Source organism: Nelusetta ayraudi, unplaced genomic scaffold (genome assembly GCF_046127955.1).
Source record: "Nelusetta ayraudi isolate G7.1 ecotype Tasmania unplaced genomic scaffold, CSIRO-AGI_Nayr_v1 ptg000146l, whole genome shotgun sequence".
NCBI classification, from domain to species: Eukaryota; Metazoa; Chordata; class Actinopteri; order Tetraodontiformes; family Monacanthidae; genus Nelusetta; species Nelusetta ayraudi.
In genome coordinates, this window is record NW_027466196.1 from 1,547,501 (window position 1) to 1,567,826 (window position 20,326).

The 20,326-nt window shown below is 52.0% G+C and overlaps 6 protein-coding genes across 11 annotated transcripts; 2 read left to right on the plus strand and 4 right to left on the minus strand.

Annotated features, from left to right (window-relative positions):
* Positions 1-4,021: 4,021 nt before the first annotated feature.
* LOC142879811 (deoxynucleotidyltransferase terminal-interacting protein 1-like) lies at positions 4,022-6,928 on the plus strand. The gene is made up of 13 exons (XM_076013295.1): positions 4,022-4,396; positions 4,567-4,634; positions 4,755-4,851; positions 4,982-5,080; positions 5,178-5,237; positions 5,338-5,394; positions 5,568-5,626; positions 5,718-5,760; positions 5,996-6,054; positions 6,147-6,207; positions 6,381-6,452; positions 6,558-6,613; positions 6,715-6,928. Exons 1-13 carry the CDS (start codon positions 4,325-4,327, stop codon positions 6,821-6,823), a joined length of 912 nt encoding a protein of 303 aa, XP_075869410.1. The 5' UTR covers positions 4,022-4,324; the 3' UTR covers positions 6,824-6,928.
* Positions 6,929-6,983: 55 nt separating this feature from the next.
* polr2j (RNA polymerase II subunit J) lies at positions 6,984-8,190 on the minus strand. Its single transcript, XM_076013296.1, has 3 exons — positions 7,805-8,190; positions 7,323-7,431; positions 6,984-7,153 (listed from the first exon to the last, which is right to left on the minus strand). Exons 1-3 carry the CDS (start codon positions 7,945-7,947, stop codon positions 7,052-7,054), a joined length of 354 nt encoding a protein of 117 aa, XP_075869411.1. The 5' UTR covers positions 7,948-8,190; the 3' UTR covers positions 6,984-7,051.
* A 398-nt stretch (positions 8,191-8,588) lies between these two features.
* LOC142879828 (ubiquitin-conjugating enzyme E2 C-like) lies at positions 8,589-10,611 on the plus strand. Of its 3 annotated transcripts, none has more exons than XM_076013335.1 (7): positions 8,589-8,728; positions 9,007-9,154; positions 9,523-9,550; positions 9,632-9,718; positions 9,892-10,096; positions 10,315-10,374; positions 10,463-10,611. In XM_076013335.1, exons 2-7 carry the CDS (start codon positions 9,048-9,050, stop codon positions 10,498-10,500), a joined length of 525 nt encoding a protein of 174 aa, XP_075869450.1. In that variant the 5' UTR covers positions 8,589-8,728; positions 9,007-9,047; the 3' UTR covers positions 10,501-10,611. The 3 variants fall into 3 exon arrangements, with proteins under 3 accessions (XP_075869450.1, XP_075869452.1, XP_075869451.1); XM_076013336.1 differs by having other exon boundaries at positions 8,593-8,728; positions 9,010-9,154; XM_076013337.1 differs by lacking the exon at positions 10,463-10,611 and having other exon boundaries at positions 10,261-10,361.
* Positions 10,612-10,668: 57 nt separating this feature from the next.
* On the minus strand, positions 10,669-11,974 carry LOC142879827 (regulator of G-protein signaling 9-binding protein). Of its 3 annotated transcripts, XM_076013333.1 has the most exons (4): positions 11,723-11,969; positions 11,312-11,515; positions 11,097-11,239; positions 10,669-11,033 (listed from the first exon to the last, which is right to left on the minus strand). In XM_076013333.1, the coding sequence occupies exons 1-4, from the start codon at positions 11,922-11,924 to the stop codon at positions 10,866-10,868; spliced, it is 717 nt and encodes a 238-aa protein (XP_075869448.1). In that variant the 5' UTR covers positions 11,925-11,969; the 3' UTR covers positions 10,669-10,865. The 3 variants fall into 3 exon arrangements, with proteins under 3 accessions (XP_075869448.1, XP_075869447.1, XP_075869446.1); XM_076013332.1 differs by having other exon boundaries at positions 10,669-11,239; positions 11,312-11,461; positions 11,723-11,974; XM_076013331.1 differs by having other exon boundaries at positions 10,669-11,239; positions 11,723-11,972.
* Positions 11,975-13,265: 1,291 nt separating this feature from the next.
* Positions 13,266-15,770, minus strand: LOC142879860 (E3 ubiquitin-protein ligase RNF182). Of its 2 annotated transcripts, none has more exons than XM_076013383.1 (5): positions 15,620-15,770; positions 15,261-15,408; positions 15,100-15,167; positions 14,627-15,019; positions 13,266-14,095 (listed from the first exon to the last, which is right to left on the minus strand). In XM_076013383.1, exons 1-5 carry the CDS (start codon positions 15,665-15,667, stop codon positions 13,910-13,912), a joined length of 843 nt encoding a protein of 280 aa, XP_075869498.1. In that variant the 5' UTR covers positions 15,668-15,770; the 3' UTR covers positions 13,266-13,909. The 2 variants fall into 2 exon arrangements, with proteins under 2 accessions (XP_075869498.1, XP_075869496.1); XM_076013381.1 differs by having other exon boundaries at positions 15,261-15,414; positions 15,620-15,754.
* A 2,052-nt stretch (positions 15,771-17,822) lies between these two features.
* Positions 17,823-20,236, minus strand: snrpb (small nuclear ribonucleoprotein polypeptides B and B1). Its single transcript, XM_076013370.1, has 5 exons — positions 20,077-20,236; positions 19,185-19,336; positions 18,689-18,800; positions 18,187-18,595; positions 17,823-17,964 (listed from the first exon to the last, which is right to left on the minus strand). The coding sequence occupies exons 1-5, from the start codon at positions 20,077-20,079 to the stop codon at positions 17,924-17,926; spliced, it is 717 nt and encodes a 238-aa protein (XP_075869485.1). The 5' UTR covers positions 20,080-20,236; the 3' UTR covers positions 17,823-17,923.
* Positions 20,237-20,326: the final 90 nt, after the last annotated feature.

Sequence of the window (20,326 nt, forward strand, 5' to 3'; positions counted from 1 at the left end):
CAACGACTTTACTGCAGTACAGGTTCTGGAATGTACTGTGTTTTTTTTTCTATTATTAATTATAATAATACTATAATAATCTAACATATGATACAGTTTCATAGCTAACTACAGAACAGTATGGCTCCACTCAGAGCAACAACAGTTGCAATACTTCACAGGATTTGTATGAAACACAGAAGTAGCAGAGCAGGTTTCTCCCAATGTAAGCAGTAGAAAGTACACGTGTGTGTGTGTGTGTGTGTGTGTGTGTGTGTGTGTGTGTGTGTGTGTGTGTGTGTGTGTGCGTGCGTGCGTGCGAACGATAGGCGCTGAATGTAGGTCAGCAGAACGAGGCTACGCAAACTTTCCATCGGGACGTCTTGTTTGATTTTCTGAGAAGCTGATTGTGTTTGCAGCGAACGAGCCGCGTCGTCCCCGGCGCTAACACGGGTTAGCGGCTGTGTGTTTAGCACAAGTTCAACACCAGCACTGCGACTCTTTTGACTCTCTGAGTCTCTTTCACGTGGACCGCCAACCAGGTCGGCCGCTTGACGTCACGGCCTGGAAAAACACACCCACTTCCTGTCCCCTCCAGGATCCTCCAGTCAGCTGACAGTGAAGACTCACTGAGTCAGCTGACCCATGCTGCATCCACTTGCTCCTGTTGACGACCAACTCACTTGACTCCTGACAATCGATTTGTTTCTGACTACCGACTCACTTGGGGACTTCCGACTCACTTGGTGACGACCGACTCACTTAGTGACTTCCGACTCACTTGGTGACTTCCGACTCACTTCGATTCCCTTCTGAAAACCGACTCACTTGGCTACTGCTAACTACCGACTCACTTGGAGACTTCCGACTCACTTCGATTCCCTTCTGAAAACAGACTCACTTGGCTACTGCTAACTACCGACTCACTTAGTGACTTCCGACTCACTTGGTGACTTCCGACTCACTTCGATTCCCTTCTGAAAACCGACTCACTTGGCTACTGCTAACTACCGACTCACTTGGTGACGACCAACTCACTTGGTGACTTCTGATTCACTCGGCTCCTGATTATCGATTCCCTTCTGAAAACCGACTCACTTGGCTCCAACTCACTGAGACGATAATAATCACGATGATAATTTCCAGATATTTTTTTCACTTGATGCTAATCAGCTTCATACAGATATTGTACACCTCACTTTTAAATTTCCTTCACCTATCTTTACTTTTGGCCTGTTCTGCTGCACTGCCCCCTGATGGCGATCCAAGGTACTGCTCCTCATGTTCAAAAACAACAGAAAACACAAAACCCCCCAAAAAAAGGACAAAACGTATCAAAGACAAAACCTCTTAGCGCCGATCCTTTGCTAGTGGGCGCTAGCATGCGAACCCTTCACCGCCGCAGTGGGTTTGTCCTCCCATTAGTTCAGGTTGAGCGAGTCAGTTCAAGTTCGATTCAGAAAAGATTTCTGAAGCTTTGAGGTAAATCCTCAGTGATGACGACTCTTCACCTGCCCAGGTGAGTTTGAGTCACTGGTCGCTGGACAACAGAGCGAACCCATTAGTTCAGGTTGAGCGAGTCAGTTCACGTTCGATTCAGAAAAGATTTCTGAAGCTTTGAGGTAAATCCTCAGTGATGACGACTCTTCACCTGCCCAGGTGAGTTTGAGTCACTGGTCGCTGGACAACAGAGCAGAACCAATCAGTGACTTCCTGTTATGACATCATCACCGTCTCATGGTGAAGGGGGGATCAGCTGACGGACACAGAAGCAGTGAGTCACAGCTGGTTCCACCGGCAGGACCAACCGAGCAGCTCTTCAGTTGGAAGAATCGTTGTCGTTTGAAGAACCAGGTTAAACATCGCATCACCAGAATGAATCTTTGAATCACCAGGGATTTTAATCGCTACACAATTTAAAATGTTTCAATTTTAAAAGGTTTTCGAACTTCTTCACCTTCTTCTTTAAATCACAAAGACTAAAATGTGAAACAAGTGATTCTGCATGGACGAGATTCGAGTCTTCAAGTCACAGAACTTTGTTGTGTGGTTTGGAAGCCACCAGGTTGTCGAGCTGCAGGACGTCCGACTCGTTCCGCAGCACACACCTGCGCAATGCCTGAGAGGCCCACAGGTGAATCCTCAGACACACAATAAGTCAACACAGCGACGCACACAACGACACACACAGCCGGCACCTGAGCTGCTCTCATTGGTGGAGACTTGGGAGGAGGGGGGGGGGGAGCAAAGAAGCCAAAATATCTCCACAATCCGAGTGTGTGTGTTTTACACATTCAGTAGTGAGCGAACAGGTTAGACCTGCCACACACACACACACACACACACACACACATCTTGTTCTTTTCTCAGTCATTATATAAGTCAGACATCGACATAGACAAAGTTTTGTGGTTCTGTGTGTGTGTGTGTTGTGTTATTTAAGGCCACTAGTGGTGGTGTGGTGAGTCACATTATTACTGTACAGACCAACACAATCGCAACAACTGTGACAACAGTAATTAACTGTTAAACATTCTGTTGTGAGTCACTGCCTGCGTTTGACGAGGTGTGTGTGTGTGTGTGTGGGTGTGTGTGCACGTTGGATGTACGTGCACGTTGTCATCATTAGCATTGTTAGCATTGTCAGCATTGTCAGCCGTACCACTCAGCCGCCTTGACTTTGGCAAACGTGCTGAGCGTCCTGAAACTCTGACCAGTGAGGTCAAAGGTCAGGGAGGTCAGAGGTCAGGGAGGACACACGCCACAGTGTAGACAGCAGTAGCTCTGTCTTTGTCCCAGCTGGACAGGAGCCGCTGTGTTTGGAAGAAGTGACTCAGTCGGCAGACTGACTCGCTGAATCGCTGCAGTGTGATGTCGACAGTTCGGCTGGAAAACATCTGAAGGAGTTGTGGGTGTGGCTTGAACTGAGTGGGTGTGGTTTGACCTGGGTGAGTGGGGCATGTGGAGGGGATTGTGGGTAACAGTCACGTCACTGAATGTTCATAAGAATCCTCGTCAAGCCCAACGAGCTCGCTAGCGTCGTTAGCAGTGCTCTGTTAGCTTTGAATGGTGCGGGACCCCCTGGTGGTCCTCCTGCCACACTGCGCAGGAGTGTGGAGGCTCTCGGAAATCCTGCAAGCGACTCGACTCCTTTGTCCTCAATAAAAACTGAATCTCGCCACTTTGAGTCGGTAGCAGCTCGTGCAGTTCCACTAATGTCCACCGGAGGCTTCAAGAGTCAAAAGGGAACAAACAGCAGGAACCGTGTTGAGATCAAGACCCCAACACGGTGGCCAATCAGAACAATGCTGGCCAACAGACACGTCAGGAGGCAGCCAATCAGAATGAGCAGAGAAAGAACCCGTGGGATTTATTATTTCTGCTGCAGTACCTCGAGTGGCCAATGGAAAACAGTCGTCCCGCCGCCATATTGGTAGTCTGGTATCCAGTTCTTATGAAACATCCATGGTTGAGATGCACGACTGCTTCGTCGCTGCCATGTGACCTGAACACGGGTAACATGACCTGGTGCCTCAGAAGCAACTCTGTGCCAGAGAGCCACTGAGTGTTTGACGTCACAATTTACACTTTGACCACGTGGAAACACACAACAACACAAATAGACAAAGGAACATTTGGAGGAATAGGTGTGAAAAAATTTTACGATTTAAAAAAAATAAAAAAATAAAAAAATAATAATAATACCACGTGATCCTGAGAAAATCCCACAAACTCTCAAACTTCAATGGATCAATAATAAAACTCAGGAGCCGTCGACCAGTGAGCGCAGCTGCGAGGATCCTAAAGCGGTGGTGTAGGGGCGCCACCTTCTGTCCCTTTTCGTGATATTTCCGTTCCGTCAAAGCGGCCGAGAACGCAGATTGAGCCCTTCAAAAGAATCCTTTCACTGATGGTGAAAGTTTCCGTAAGATTTCACTCGAAAACTAGAAAACAAATCCATCGGCATTAACACACATTAACGAAACCAGTTGCAGGCTTTTACTGTGAAACTGCTCACCGGAAATGGAGTTGTAGTTCCTCTCGCTTTGTGCAGACGGGCCGGAAACCCAGACGAAGTAACTTCCTGGAAGTCGGGACTTGGTTCCAGTCGCTCCCTGCTGATATCCACTGCTCTGCTATCAGGAACCACCGGCAGCCTCTCGGTTCGGTGCGTCTTCCGGTCTGGAACCGACCGAGCGAGCGACTCTCCCTAACCGGAAGTAACAACATCATCAACAACAAAAACAGCCAGTTCAGCTTCCGCTGCCGCTAGCTTCGGTGTCTAACATCTCGAAGTGCATCCGGACTGGACCGACTCGGAACCACCGGCGTCTCCTCCTCTACGATGGGAGCCCACCGCGGTGACGGAGGCCCGGAGTGGCCGCAGCAGGACGGGCCGGAGCCCGAACCGAGCCCGGTACGGAGCCGAGCCGAGGCTAACTGTTAGCCAGCTTCACGCCTCTTGTTTAGAAGCCTGTCTGGTGACGTCACTGCAGCGCTGAACTGATGTTGATCTGTGTGTGTGTGTGTGTGTGTGTGTGTGTGTGTGTGTGTGTGTGTGTGTGTGTGTGTGTGTGTGTGTGGAAGCCGTGGAACCTAATGATCAAACACAGACAGATTCATCGCCGAGGTCGCCGCTCACACATGGCAGTCAGGTCGGTGGTGATGATGAAGATGAGGATGAGGATGCTGTATACTGTGGTGTAACTGTGTGTGTGTGTGTGTGTGTGTGTGTGTGTGTGTGTGTGTGTGTGTGTGTGTGTGTGTGTGCGCAGCTACACGGACCCCCAGGTGTCCATGGACCTGCTGAGGGCGGTGCTTCAGCCCAGCTTCAACGATGACATCATGGCCGTGTTCCGCAAGTACAACAAGGTGTGTGTGTGTGTGTGTGTGTGTGTGGATGGAAGTGGGATTGTGTGTGTGTGTGTGTGTGTGTGTGTGTGTGGATGGAAGTGGGATTGTGTGTGTGTGTAACTTCCGTGTGTGTGTGGGTGTGTGTCAGTTCTTTGAGAAAGCGGCTGAGAACGTGAAGGAGAACGTGGGCGAGGAGGTGCAGACGGAGCTGCTGGTCAAGGAGGCCTGCAGGAACGTGCTGGAACACGTGAGTCTCCGCCCCCTGTTGACCCTCGGAGAGGTCGTGACCTTTGGCCCCCTCGGTGCCGTGCCCTGACCGTGTTTTGGCTGATGTCACCTGACAGGCCAAGCAGATGTTTCCTGAGGCGGAGGCGAAGAAGGCGGGGTCAGAGGCCAGCGTCAAGGTGCGAGCAGCCTGCGGACCAATCAGGTGTGTGGCTGCGGTTGATCGCCCCGGCGCTGCCTTCACTCTCTCTCTCTCTCTCTCTCTCTCTCTCTGTTCAGAGGTCCAGAGTCGCTGACGAGGACTACATCCAGAGTGGAAGCCCCTTCCCCAAGAAGGTACCTGCACACCTGGCAGTCACCTGTCAATCACCTGGCGGTCACCTGGCAGTCACCTGTCAATCACTTGGCTGTCACCTGTCAATCACCTGGCTGTCACCTGTCAGTCACCTGGCTGTCACCTGTCAGTCCCTGCTGCCACTAACGGCTCTTCTCATTGGCTGTGTTGTCAGAGGAAGACCCGCCCCGGACCGTCGGCCGGAGCCTCCGACCGCCCACACTTCTCCACTCAGTGAGTATCTGACCTGCAGCAGCAGTGCCACCAGCTGGCCAGGTCACATGACCGCAGCCTGACCTTCACCTCTGCTCTGCTCCGTCCTCAGGGTGAAGCCGAAGGCGGAGCCGCTCAAGAAAGAAGGACCCAGGGTGAGCGAGTCTGAGCTTCCTGGTCACATGACCACCCTGCACCTAGCTCACTAGCCTAGCCAACTGTTAGCATTGACGCTAGCTGCAGAAACCCTGCAACCGCCATCGACAACCATGTGCTGGGTTACTGCTGCTGCTAACACTGTGTGTGTGTGTGTGTGTGTGTGTGTGTGTGTGTGTGTGTGTGTGTGTGTGTGTGTGTGTGTGTGTGTGTGTGTGTGTGTGTGTGTGCCAGTGGGACCCGGCCAGGCTGAGTGAGGGCAGCACCTTCGTTCTGGGCTCCAGGGCCAATAAGTGAGTGAAGGCCTGCAGTCAGGTTATGGGGCGGGAGGGCGGTTCAGGTGAAAACACCTGGTTCATGATGACGCCTGCTTGTGATGTCACAGAGCGCTGGGGATGGGCGGGACCAGAGGACGGATCTACATCAAGCACTCCGACCTCTTCAAGGTGAACACACAGCAGCAAGTAGCCACCAGTGTGTGTGTGTGTGTGTGTGTGTGTGTGTGTGTGTGTGTGTGTGTGTGTGTGTGTATGTGTATGTGTGTGTGTGTGTGTGTGTGTGTGTGTGTGTTGCATTACTGAGACCTCTGTGTGTGTGTGTGTGTGTGTGTGTGTGTCAGTATGCAGCAGATGCGAAGGACAAGCAGTGGTTGGCAGAGAGACACCACATGAGGGCGACAGGCGGGAAGATGGTGAGGAGACAGACGTCCCACACGACCCTGAACGCATCATTAAGAATAAAGAACCGCAACACGTTCTGACCCACAACGCGTGTGTGTGTGTGTGTGTGTGTTCAGGCCTACCTGCTGATTGAGGAGGACATCCAGGATTTATCCCGCAGCGACGAGTACAAGTGAGTCTGACTGCACCTGTCTGATAACACACACCTGGCCAGGTGTCGCTACCATGGTGACGTGTGTGTGTGTGTGTGTGTGTGTGTGTGTGTGTGTGCAGGGAAAGTCCAGACGTGCGGATGGATGAGCTCAAGCCCTTCTCGGTTCCTCAGTGGATGGTGGAGAAGATGCAGAGATCCATGGAGGCCCAGAGAGATGCTGACCTCTGATCACATGATCACAGCTGCAGCCGCGATGTGATTGGCTGGTGGTTTTGTTTTTCAATGCTGTGTTTTTTCCTTTTTTTTTTTTTTAATAAAAGCCATTAAAAAATATTCTTTGTATTCTCTCTGTGCCATTTCCTTCAAACATCACAGCAGAAACTCTGTCACTTATGACATCACAATTTATTTACAAAAACACCTATGGGGACAGACTGGGTGGGAGGGGGAGGGGCTTCACTCGATGCCTTCCTGTTTGTCTTTGATGGCCACTCTGAAGCGCTCCTCCAGCAGTGACAGCTCGCTGATCAGATCCGTGATGGCGTTGGTGAACGCTTCCTGTCGACGAAACAGTGACGTCACTTTCTGTCAACTGACCCCTCCCCCATCAGCCCCAGCATTAAACCCAACATCACACAGAAAGACCAACGCAGCTATGACGTCAGCCAGTGTGAGCTATAGCGCAGTGTTCACTGGTCCAACCGTGCGCGTGTTTGTGTGCGCGCACCTGTGGGCTGTACTCAGGTGTGGTCTGCACGCGGATGACGATCTTGTGTTCCAGAGGATGAGGGACTTTGTAGCCGGCAAACAGAACCTGGGGGTCCTTCAGCAGCTGACTGACACACAAACACACAAGCACGTGATCACAGTCGGCTCTTCTGTCAATCGGTGATTAAAACACTTCGATCTGGAAACGTTCCCCGCAACAACGTCTGAGACCGCAGCGATTCTCTAAACATGGCTCCATCTGCACAATGTGACTGTTTTGGTTCCGCTTTGGTTCTTTGTTGTGCATAGAGTGACTGAACTGGAGTGTTTCACTACTGTATAGTTTATTTTTCTACTGTTTTAAATGTCTACTAACTATCTATCACCGGTGTTAGCGGGCTGCTAAGCGTGCAAGCTCGTGAGCACTGTGTGTGTGTGTGTGTGTGTGTGTGTGTGTGTGCGCGCGCGCTGTTCTTTAGCATGTAGCGGCTAGCCTCTTACGCCCGGATGATGTTGCCCAGCGTGTGGTCCTCCTTGTTCAGGGTGAACAGACAGGCGTTGGGGACCTTGGTGTCCTTAGTGATGGTGATCTTCTTCTCCCCTTCAAACAGGAGGAAAGACTCGAAAGCTGGAGGCGCGTTCATCTTCGGCACCGGTGCGTAGCAGCAAGGCAACCGGAAGCTGTTCCTGCACAACAAGACGACGACTTCCGCTCTGTGCTCGTCGTCCTCTTCCGAGCGAATTGTGGAGACGTTTGTTGTTGTTTTTTGTCGCTGGAAAGTAGATAATGCTAATAAATACAATGGAAAAAGATCACATCAGGATTCAAAAAGGGGGAAATAAAAAGATCTGAATAAAGTTGTACGAAATAAAAGCATGGAGGGGATTCTGGGTATACGATATTAGTCTTATTTTTAACAGAATTTGAAGAACTGAAAAGACAATCAAAGTCCAAACTAAAATTATTAAAGCTCGGGGATGATCTGGACTGTTTTTATTGGTGTGTGGGGGGGAAATGCGGGAAAGAAATTTGACTGCAACTAGTGGAATATTTAAATAAAATAAAAAAAATAAAAATGCTTAATTTTAGTAAATATATCTGATTAATAGACTGGGAGAAAATGTCTTCCTGCATTAAATCAGACCACAGCCTCTCCGAAGTTCTTCCTTCGGAACGTCAGAATAAAACTTCCGGAGTCGATTTTTTCTTCTTTCTTTTTTTTCCCTGTCCAATCACACCAATGTTTCTTGGAATTCATAGCTTGCCATTGGCTGCCGTGATTCGGTTTGTTTTTAAACGCCAGCCTGTGATTGGCCCGCAGTGTGAGGAAGCGCCAGTTTAAACCAGGGGGCGGGAGCTCGGCCAGTTTGAATCGGGGCGATAGAAGCGTCGTTCGGATCGCGAGCACAGCAACACACGATACGGTACCGGTTCTTTTCCTGCTTTCATCTTATCATCGAACTCAACTGCGAGACCGCGTTCATGCGCACAACCTGTCAACCTCATTGTATCTGTTTGTATTGAGATTATACCGCCCGGCGAGCCGTCGATGCTAACATTTACTCCACTACTAGTGTTAGCATGATGCTAAAACTGCTGCGGAACCAAGACAAACTGATCCCTCATCACAGCGACCGGACCCGACCGGATCGGTTCTGTGTGTCTCTAATTTCCTAACGGCGGTCTCTCGGTCCCCCAGCAGCAGTAGCAGCAGAACCAGAACCCACCGAGTCCTCGGCACACATGGCTTCCCAGAACATGGACCCTGCAGCGGCGGCACCTTCCACCGCAGCGGCGCTCAAAGGCGGCGAGAGCGGCGGCAGTGCCGCCAAGGGCTCCGTGACTAAGCGGTGAGTCCTGGTGTGGGTCCCGGAGGTCCTGGTCCCGGTCCCGGAGGTCCCCCTCGGCTCATTGTGTTACACATGTGAACACAACTTACTTTCAACTGTTTAATAAATTGTGTTTCAAAACATTGAATCGTCTCTTTGTGACGTCACAAAGGGCACCGGTGGCTCCAATCAGTTGGCAAGGTGTTGGTACCTGGTCTGGGTGAAGCCACAACGTGTGTGTGTGTGTGTGTGTGTGTGTGTGTGTGTGTGTGTGTGTGTGTGTGTGTGTGTGTGATGTTGTCATTGCAGCTGACACACACACACACACACAGGCCTCTGTGTTGTCGTCACTGTCTAGTGTGTAACTTTGCGTGTCTGTCTGTCTGCAGGTTACAACAGGAACTCATGACTTTAATGGTGAGTTGTGTGTGTGGTGTGTGTGTGTTGTGTATTAATTGTACCTCTGAGCCTCTGATCCTCTGGTCCTGACCCGTCCAGATGTCGGGAGATAAGGGCATCTCAGCATTTCCTGAGTCAGACAACCTGTTCAAGTGGATCGGAACCATCGAAGGAGCTCAGGGGACGGTAGGAACACACACACACACACACACACACACACACACACACACACACACACACACACACTGACGTCATTTCCTCCAGCGTGGATGTTGTTGTTGAGATGTTGTGGACCAGTCCCTGGTCCCTGGTCCCTCAGACTCTAACGAGCCTCCACCTGTCCCCACCACCACCACCAGGTGTACTCGGGCCTCCGGTACCGACTCTCCCTGGAGTTCCCGGCCGGATACCCCTACCAGCCCCCGCGGGTCAAGTTCCTCACCTCGTGCTTCCACCCCAACGTGGACAACCAGGGCTTCATCTGCCTGGACATCCTGAAGGACAAGTGGTCGGCGCTCTACGACGTGCGCTCCATCCTGCTGTCCATCCAGAGCCTGCTGGGAGGTAACCAGTCCACCCGGTCCACCCCACTCTGCCGCTCCCAGCTGGACTGGAAGCGTGGCTGTCCCACCAGCAGAGGGCGGCGCTGCATTCTGACTGCTTTAGTCTCCTCCAGCCAGTGCCAACGCACGCAGTCCTGTCTCACATCAGTGCGCTGTCCCTTTAAGAGCGCCCGCTGCTGCTGATTGGTTCCTGAAGCCTGTTGTTGTTTCTCCCCCCAGAACCCAACAACGACAGCCCCCTCAACACGGCGGCCGCAGAGCTGTGGGACGACCAGGAAGGTGAGAGAGAGCTGGCCCCGCCCCCTGCTGCTGACCCCGCCCCCACTGACAGCACCTCCCTCTAACCACACCTCCTCCTGTCTTGCAGCCTTCAAAGCTCACCTGCTGGCCACCTACCAGGCGTGAGGCCACACCTCCATCCTTCCATCTGTCCGTCTGTACCTCTGTCTGTATCTCTGTCTGTACATTATTTTTATGTTCTTCTGTCAATAAATATCAATAAATATTATTTCAACACTCGTGTGTCTGTGTGTGGGGGCGGGGGGGTCAGTGCCCACAGTCAGTTTCTGATCATTATTGAATCATCAGTTTTATTTAGTGCTGTGAAAGGTCGACCTCATTCATCTTCAGAGGGAGTCGTCCTCCGCTGCCCCCTGGTGGCCACAGTGGCTGGACGACTGGAGACTGACAACACCCCTGGCTTCCTTCTGCTGATCCTCCAATCAGACGCCCCTCTCACACACACACAGGCGATGATGTCACATGGTGGTCTAGCCGACGCAGCCCAGGCCGCAGCAGGGCGCGTGGAGGCCGTGGCTGCTGGAGGCCACCTCCACCTCCATCAGCTCCTCGAGGCTGTGGTCCCGCCCCTCCAGCTCGCCATCAGGCTCCGCCCACGCGGGCTGGGTGGCCTCCACTGACCAGAAGGCCACCGGGACCTGGAGGAGCAACAGCAGGCTGACATCACAGACAGACAGACAGACAGACGGGTCCTGTCTCACCCTCAGCTGCAGCTCCAGCAGCATGGACTCCAGGCCTGCGATGTGATTGGTCAGGTCGGGGCTTTGCTCCTCCCCCAAGCTGATCCATGGGGTCTGAGCCCAGGCAACCCTGGCAGCCACGCCCACCATGCCGTCCACACAGCCTGGATGGACAGACAGACAGGAAGTCAGGCAAAAGTGGGCGGGTCTCCACAGGAAGTGGGTGGTCAGCCGACCTGAGTTGACCAACGAGCGCCGGTCGCTCTGCTGGCTCAGCGGGAAGCGTCCAATCAGGTAGCGGGTCTTCCTGAGGTCAGACAGGAAGCTCTCCAGGGAAGACAGGAAGTGAACCCACAGGCGCTCCAGCACCTGTCTGTCTGCAACACCTGAGGGGGCGGAGTCACAGGCCGTCAGCAGGTGCACCAGCCGCTGGGACAGACCTACAGACGGGGGGAGAGACAGACAGTCAGTAAGTCAGACAGTCAGACATTCGATCAGTCAGTCAGACAGACAGACAGACAGACAGTCAGTAAGTCAGACAGTCAGACATTCGATCAGTCAGTCAGACAGACAGACAGACAGTCAAGTGTACAGACAGTCAGGTGGAAAGTCAGTCAGTCAGACAGTCAGTCAGTCAGGTGTCTGACCTTTGCTCAGCCTTTCCACCAGTCCTCTGGTTTCCTCCAGTTCGTCTCGCAGGAAGCTGCCGTCAGCTGAGCTGCCCAACGACGCCGCCAGCTGCTGGAAACAGGAAGTGACCCGACTGAGCGCTTCCTGTCCGCGCTGGCACTCTCCCTGCTGCCGCTGCCGCGCCGCCACCTCCTCCACCGAGCTCCGCCAGCGACTCATGATGATGTCATCAGCCTTGGACTGCAGGAGGGAGGTCAAAGATCAAAGTGTGTCGCCTTCAAAATAAAAGCCCTCCACTGTTTGCCACGATTATTATACCGGTTAACACTGAATATACTTCTCATAAATACATTAACAATACCTGTAGTGTATAATTGTAGTACAAATAAAGTCATTTGGGTTTCCCACTCATAGAACAGTGTTTCTCAACTGGTGGGTGGGTTGTGACCCAAAAGTGGGTCGTGGCAGTTTCCCTCCTCCTTTATTTCATTTGAAAAAGGGATTTGAAAAAAATACATATTTATCTAGAAAATGTTACGCATTTATTTTGGAGGTACACACAATTTAATTCCAGACCTGATAGACGGTGAACTCACGTTTTAATATGTATCTATACATGTGTGTGTGTGTGTGTACATATGTGCACACACACACATGTATCCCCTTCCTGACCTCCTGCTGCTCCTCAGCTCTCCTCCTCCTCCAACTGGAAATATTGTCAAACTGCAGCTATTTTTCCTCCTTGCTCTGATCTAAGACTTTAAATTAAGTGTGGGAAAACTACGGCCCGGGGGCCATACGAGGCCCGTTAAGCTTTTTAATGCGGCCAGCCAACACTTGAAGAAATGATGTCAAAGTCAGTCAGTCATCAAACAGCTGCACCTCCTCCTGCTGGTTCTGGATGGTTCTAAGACCTCAACACCCTGCTGGTTCTAGTTTGCTTCGTTTCCCATTGACATTCCAGCAACATGTTTCCTCCATGATATCCTAGGAGAGATTGTTTCCTTCTATGAGGAGGCTCACCACAACACTCCATCCATCTGCTGCTGCTCCGCTACTCCCCCCCTCTGACACACTGTACAACCCCACTGTGACCCAGCAGTGTGAAGGTTTAAATCCCAGCCCTGCTTGAGACGATCAAGAGACTTTTAGAGACTTTTAGAGGCTCACCTGCTGTCGATCAGGACTTCTTCTTCTTCTTCTTCTTCTTCTTCTTCTTCTTCCTCTGGTGGACGGAGGAGACTGCGAGCTTCCTCACTTTGTCTCCATCTCCCAGGAGACCGCCGGGGTTTTAATGAACAGCTGAGGCCTCCAACCTCCAAGGAGACTGCTGCTGCTGCTTTGTTGTTGAGGTCTCTGAATCCTCGGTGGGATTCACCGTGCACTCGTCACCACTGGCGGCAGCGGCAATTCATGACTGAGCCGACTGGAAACGCGTGCACGTCAACATTCAATTAAATCAAATCCAGTGAGACTGAAGGTGATGGTGAGCAGAGGGAGGAGAGGAATCCTGCTCTTCTTTCCTGCCCCCCCCCCCCCACTGGTCCGGACCAGGCAGTGAACACACACAGTAAACAGTGCAGTCAAACACAACTTGACTCTTTATTATTTCACAGGGTTTTTTTGCTTCCATCATCCTGGTCCATCCTGCGCTCCGCCTAGTGGTGGGACACTGGTAGTACACGGGTTCAGACACGGCACAGACAGTAAAACAGACACTTGACAGATGCTATGAGGTGGATGGGTCAGGTGATCGGGTGATCGGGTGAGTCCCTGCAGCCCCTCCCCTTCCACCACCACCACCGATGTGGAGTCGATGCTAAGCTAGGCGCTAGGCTAACAGTGGCAGAGCTGCAGGGATCACGTTCACATCTGCTTTGTCTCGTCCTTCTTTCCGCGGGGTAAATTCTCTCAAACTGCAGCGGCGTCTCTGATTGGCTGACGGGCGTCAGCTGACTGAGTGCAAGAAGTTTGCAGCAGGAACTGAGTGTCACTTCTCACATTCCACCAACAGGAGGAGACAGAGAGACGCAGCGTCCCGCAGCTGAACATCAGACTGTGGTGGTCGGGGGTCACAGGTCATCACGCCCGACCCCCCCGCCCCCCTTTCCGGCCCCCCCCGGCTCGCTGTGATTGGCTGAGAGGTCACGATGAGGGTGTGCTGGTGTCGGAGGGTGATCAGTCTGGGGGCCTGGGGTCAAAGGTCATGGCGGCGTGCGGTGGCGGCGGGCGGCCAGCGCCTCCAGCAGCTCGTGGCAGAGACACTGGCAGAAGCCGTAGAGGACGAGCAGCAGCAGCGTGGACGGAACCAGGCTGACCAGGACCACGCCCAGCCACTGCTGACCAATCATCAGCAGGTAGATCCCCAGAGGCAGCGAGCTGAAGTACACCTGCAGGGGGAGCCAGAGAGACACACAGGTCAGCTGCCCACAACTCAGGCTCTGATTCCACTTTACACCATCATCATCATCTTCACCATCATCATCTTCACCACCATCATCATCACCATCATCATCTTCACCATCATCATCATCATCATCATCATCATCATCATCTTCACCATCATCATCATCTTCACTATCATCATCATCATCATCATCATCATCATCTTCACCATCATCATCATCATCATCATCATCATCATCATCTTCACCATCATCATCATCAGACACTGGGGTGAAAAATAATATTTATTTATTATAAATAAATATTATTTATTTATAATAGTTATTATGATATATATGTATATACACACATATATACATATATATGTGTGTATATACATATATATATATATACACATATATATATATATATATATATATATATATATATATATATACACATTTCTTTCATGTAATTCAGGCAGTATTTTTTCACCAGTCTAAAACTCAAATCAGGCCAGATTCTGACCCACTGACCATGCACAGCGCCCCCAGCAGGCAGCGGGGGAAGCTACGGGAGGTCCAGGCGCGACACTTGTGTGCGGGGGTGTGCGTGCAGGGCAGCGAGTCCAGGCTGGGGGTCCGGGAGGCGGGGCCTACCAGGCCCAGCACTCCGAGCACGCTCAGTGAGTCCCAGGAGGAGGGCGAGGAGGAGGCGGAGTCAGCTGCCGCCAGCTCCATGATGGTGATGACCAGGCAGTCGGAGGAGCGGTGGGCGGGGTCGGCCCCGGCCCCGGCCCCACCCCCTCCCTTCAGGCCCTCGGGGCTGAGCAGCACCTCTCTGCCGCCCCCTGCTGGCGCCCCGCGCCGAGCGCGGTCCTGGCAGGACAGCACGGCCAGCAGGTGGCGGTCGTCCTCCATCAGCCACACCTGTGATAGGACGACAGGACGGCAGGGTGAGGGGGGCGGGGCTTGGCTGACTGAGGGGGCGTGGTCAATGGGGGGCTCACCTCATCTTCGGGGACGTGAGTCTCATGGCGGCAGAACGGACAGCTGATGATGGAGGGAGACGACTCACCTGGAGGAGGAGGAGAAGGAGGGTGGTGATGATGATGGTGGGGGTCAGCAGGAGGTCAGCTGGGGGTCATGTGACCCTGGGGCGAGGACTCACCCACGTCGACCATCTTCTTGAGACACTTGGCGCAGACGCGGTGCAGGCAGCCCAGCAGTTTGGGCTTCCTGCTGCGGGTGTCGTAGCGGTTGTAGCAGATCTTGCACTCCAGCTCCTCCAGGGTGTAGACCAGCGACTGAGCCCACGACTGCACCTGGACGCACCACAGGTGACCGAGCACCTGTCAGCAGCGCTCTAGCAGCTGGCTGGCTAGGCTAGGCTGGGCTGGGCTGAGCTGGGCTAGGATGGGCAAGTTTAGGCTAGGCTAGGCTAGGCTGGGCTAGGCTAGGCTAGGCTAGGCTGGGCTAGGCTAGACTAGTCACGGTGACTTTGTAGCAAGGCATGATGGGAACACTCACCTTCCCCTCCGTCTCCTGGCTGGGCTCCGCCCCCTTTGGATGGATCATCCTATTGGCTGTGGTCTGTCTTTGGGGGCGGGGCTTAAGTCAACCTGTGGTCATCACCTGAGTGTGACACAAGGGGGCGCCACAGTGAGAGCAGGTCGGCTGCTTTACCTGCAGGTGTGTGTGTGTGTGTATGTGTGTGTGTGTGTGTACCTGTAGACAGAGCGGTGAGGAACAGCAGCATCATGGGAGTGGACTCGGTCATTGTGGTCAGGTGGGCGGTCCGGCTGCCTGATGGATCTGAACGCCCATCGATAGCGAGGTGAGCGGCGACTCGGATCAACACCTGCGTGATCACATTGAAAAATAACTTTATTGAACAATTGTGTGTGTGCAGTAAAAGGGGAACTACTTTGTGTTGAATTGTTTTGTAGAGACACAAACAGACAAGCACACAGACAGACAGACTCCTCCCACCAGAACAGAAGCTAGCTGGTGCTAGGCTCTCGATGCTAGATGCTAAGTTAACCTGCTCTGGTCGCTAGCAGCAGGCTAACCTGTGTAGCAGCAGCAGCAGCAGCTGCAGCTGCGTCCTTCCAGCTCTCTCACCTGGTGCAGCAGGTGGAGATGAAACCAGCTGCACCTGCTGCTCTTTGTTTATCATTATTTTTTTCTCTCTCTCTCGCTCACACACACATTGGGCCGGGTGTAACTGAGATATTAATAGACTGCAGCAGCGGTTATATAACCAGCAGGGGGCCACAGGGGGCTGCTGATGTTGCCATGAAAACCAGCAGCAGCTGATCTGGTGGCACTGTTGGCGTGTCACTTCCTGTTGGCGTGTCACTTCCTGTACATCCGATGTGTTGAGGATATTTTGGACAGTGACGAGAAAGAATTGCTGATGGTTTTGGTGCCAGACAGGAAGTGAGCTAAGAGTGCTAATGGGCTAATGGTGCTAAATGTGCAAAGGATTCACAGGAGCGCCCTTATGTTGACTGTGTCAATAAAATTGTGTTTACTTTTTCTCCACAGACCCCTACACCTTTCCCGAGCCTAATTAGCTGAGGCTAGCTAGGCTAGCAGAGCAGCCACGAGTTTGTGGTGACAGACCGAGAAAATGTGGAATTGTCCCTTTAAAAAAGAGACAGCACACTGTGTTTCCAGTGTGTGTGTGTGTGTGTGTCCTATACACAGTCAACCGGTCTGAGTCGTGCACTGTACTCCAGATTAGACAATACTAGTGCTCGACTCATCTACTCCATCACAATATACTGCGGTGTGTGTACTACTGTATTCTATGCTGGTCCTTGGCTCTCACCTGTCCGCTCGCACTCTGCTGCTGCAGGCTACGTGTTGCTGCTGCTGCCGCTGCTGCTGATGATGATGGAGCTGAGTCGAGTCGGTTTCTTCCAGAAGATGCAGCCGCAGTCCGTGTTGCCTCTCAGTCACAGAGAGGACGAGAGGAAGGATTCCTGCTGCTGCGGCTGCTGCTGCTGCTCCTGCAGCAACATGGTGCAGTCCGAGCAGCGGGCGAGCAGACGGTGGATCCGCGCGATGAAGAAGAGACGACGGCAGCGGCAGCAGCAGCACCAGAAGTCCCGTTAACAGCGTTCAGTCCGCTGGTCCCCGGGCTGCAGCGGCGACATGCTGCGTGTGTCTGTCTGCGTGCGTGCGTGCGTGCGTGCGCTCAAGGTGTCCGCAGCAACAGCGCGTCTGCGGCGGAGCAACACTGCGGAACTGCGCCGCCCTGCGTCCGTCTCATTAGCAGTCAACGGACGGTGTGCTAAGCTAACGGGCTAACAGGCTAATATTTAAAAAAAAAAAAAAAAACGCAAAAGAAAAAAGAAAAAGGCGCGGCGGGTCTCGAGCGCTCGGTGAGTCACCGACCGACCGTCACTCGGTGAGATGTGGCGCGAGCCCCGCGTTGCCATGGGGACCACGGTGTGAATTGTCTCCCCCTGGTGGTGAACAGGAGGAAGGACAGCCAGTCAGACTTTAACTCCTTTCCCGGCATGCGCACTCACCATCACACAGCTGGTGAAGGATTTTTAAAAAGCTTTGTTTTTTTTTGAGGTGGACTTAATTGATCCCACATGAGGGACATCTGCAGAGTTACAGCAAAGAGAATAATTAATAATAAAATAAAATAAATATACATACAAAGTATTCAGATATCTAAATAAGTGTCAATGATGAGACTGATACACGTTTCAAATCAAATCTGGAGGAACTTTATTTAAAAAAAAACCCAACATACAGATTCTTAAAAAAATCAAAAACTATACATCAGCTGATCATCAGGTGGGGGGGGGGTCATCAGGGTCGGGGTGGAGGTCTCATCCCAGGGGGAGGAGGTCCTGAAGGGGGGGCGGAGCAGACAGACAAGACAAGTGAGAGAGAGAGACGACGGTTTGAATAAAGAAAAATACACTCCAATAAAAAGAATGTAACATAAATAATGATATATATATATATATATATATATGTATATATATATATATATATATATATATATATATATATATATATATATATATATATAGTATGTATAATAAGTAAATGATGCGGCTGCAGTTCACCTCTCATGCCAGGAGGGGGCGGCCTCATGCCCGGAGGAGGCATTCCCATTGGGGCTCCTCGGCCCGGGGGCATCCCCATAGGCGGCCCCATTGGTGGACGCATGCCGGGGGGCGGGCCCATCATGCCAGGGGGCGGGGCTCCGCGGCCCATCGGGGGCGGGGCTCCACGACCCGGTGGGTACTGAGTGGGAGCGCCGGCGATGCTGGCACCCGCCGCCGCTGCCGCCACCGTCCCTCGACCCTGGGGGGTCATGACCTGCTGGGACGGCCCACCCACCCCCCTCACTGGCCCTGCCAGTCCAGCAGGGGCCTGAGGCATGGGGGCTCCTGCAGGGACGCCGCGGCCCGCGGCCCGGCCCACCCCAGGACCACCAGCCACGCCCGCCAGCGGCACCCGGGCGATCCCAGTCTAGAGAGAGCGAGAGAGAGAGAGAGAGAGAGAGTCAGGGTGACGAACACCAGGTTCCATCAGAGCGACAAGTGGCTGCAGTGTCACACGTACATCTTTAGGGGGCGGCCCCTCCACTGTCATGGACACCAGGTTCTCCCCCCGCAGCAGAACCAGGCCCAGCACACGCTTCTCCTCACGCTCCGGCTGCTTCGAGTTCTTGGGCCTGGACGGGGGCAGGGGGGTGAGAAAGAGAGAGGGAGAGAGAGAGAGAGAGAACCACATTACCCAGCATGCCTCATCTTTTGAACCACGTTACATTTTCTAAAGGTGCAGTCTGGATCTGCTCTGGGTTTCTTCCCACTACAGGACAGTTTTTTCCTGGCCACTGTCACCCCCTGCTGGTCTGGAGGATCACTTGCTTTTTCCCTCTGGAGCTTTGAGGCGCCTCTGGTTGTGATTTAGCACTGAACAAAGCCAACTTGATTGACTGATTATTTATTGAAGTATTATGTAAATAACTGTAAATACTCCAACTGTCTGTCACATGTAAATATCTTGTTTTGTTCTACTCTATTCTCACTGCTCCTACTGACTGACTGGGACCTACTTGATCTTGCGGAACTCGTCGCAGTCGCACAGGATGAGGTTCATGTGCTTGTCGAAGGCCTTGAAGGTGCCGATGAAGATGCGGCCGTCCTGCAGGATGCACCTCATCCTGAAGTCAATGTGCTGCAGCATCTTGCTGCTCTTCCCCACCGTCTGGACGGGAACACACACACAAACACACACACATTGTTTCACAGCTTCATCAGTGTTACAATAACATAACATTTAAACTAGGATAGATTGTTCCGTTATTATTATAATTATTGGACCTGATGAGCAAAGGTTGTGAGACTCGGACTGTTAATCAACGAGATCTTGTTCAGAAAAGGCCCATTAATTATAAATGAAGGCATCGTCCATGCGATAGACTGAGCACACAGTAGGTCTGGTGTTTGTCCCTGCAACTTCTCTTAGCATTAGCATCCGTTAGCTCCAGCTTCTGATAGACATTTATTCAAATGGAAAACACGCCAGAGTTGGCAGCACATTTCACTGTTAACTCTGAGCTTTAAGACGGTCACACAGCGCTGCCCTTCACAGTTTAAAAACAGCGAGAAACACATTTATCCCGCGAGACAATCCAAGCGACCAGAGCGCTGTGCTAACCGGCTAGCAAACAACAAACACGGCGAAGACTCCCCATTGTTAACGGCCCTTTTATCAAACTCACAAAAACATTTTAACAAAAAAAAAAAAAAGTAGTTATACAGAAGTTATTCAATGTTTCTTGAAATTTTAACGCACATAGCTTTGACTACATTAAATAAATCCCGTAGGTTTGGCGGACGTTTGTCCAACGTCCATTCAAACGTCCATTTTTGTCAAAGTTGATCAAAAATAGCGCGGCAGCAGGGACGGGGAGCTCGCAGACATCGCGGGCGACCAACACTCACCATGTTTGCGGTTCTGATTGCTCCGATTCCACTCGGATTCACGGAACAGAGCTCAAAAATTGACCCGCGGAGCTCCCGCCAGGTCCTTCTTTATCAGTGAGATTCACAGGAAGTGACGCAGAAACGGAGCGACGCTGCGGTAGGATTTTTTCCCTCACATCCTGCACGGGACACATTTTTGTTGGTGTGGAGGATTGCATATCACATAAAGGAATTAAATGTTGTTTTAAAAAGTAACAATAACAATAAA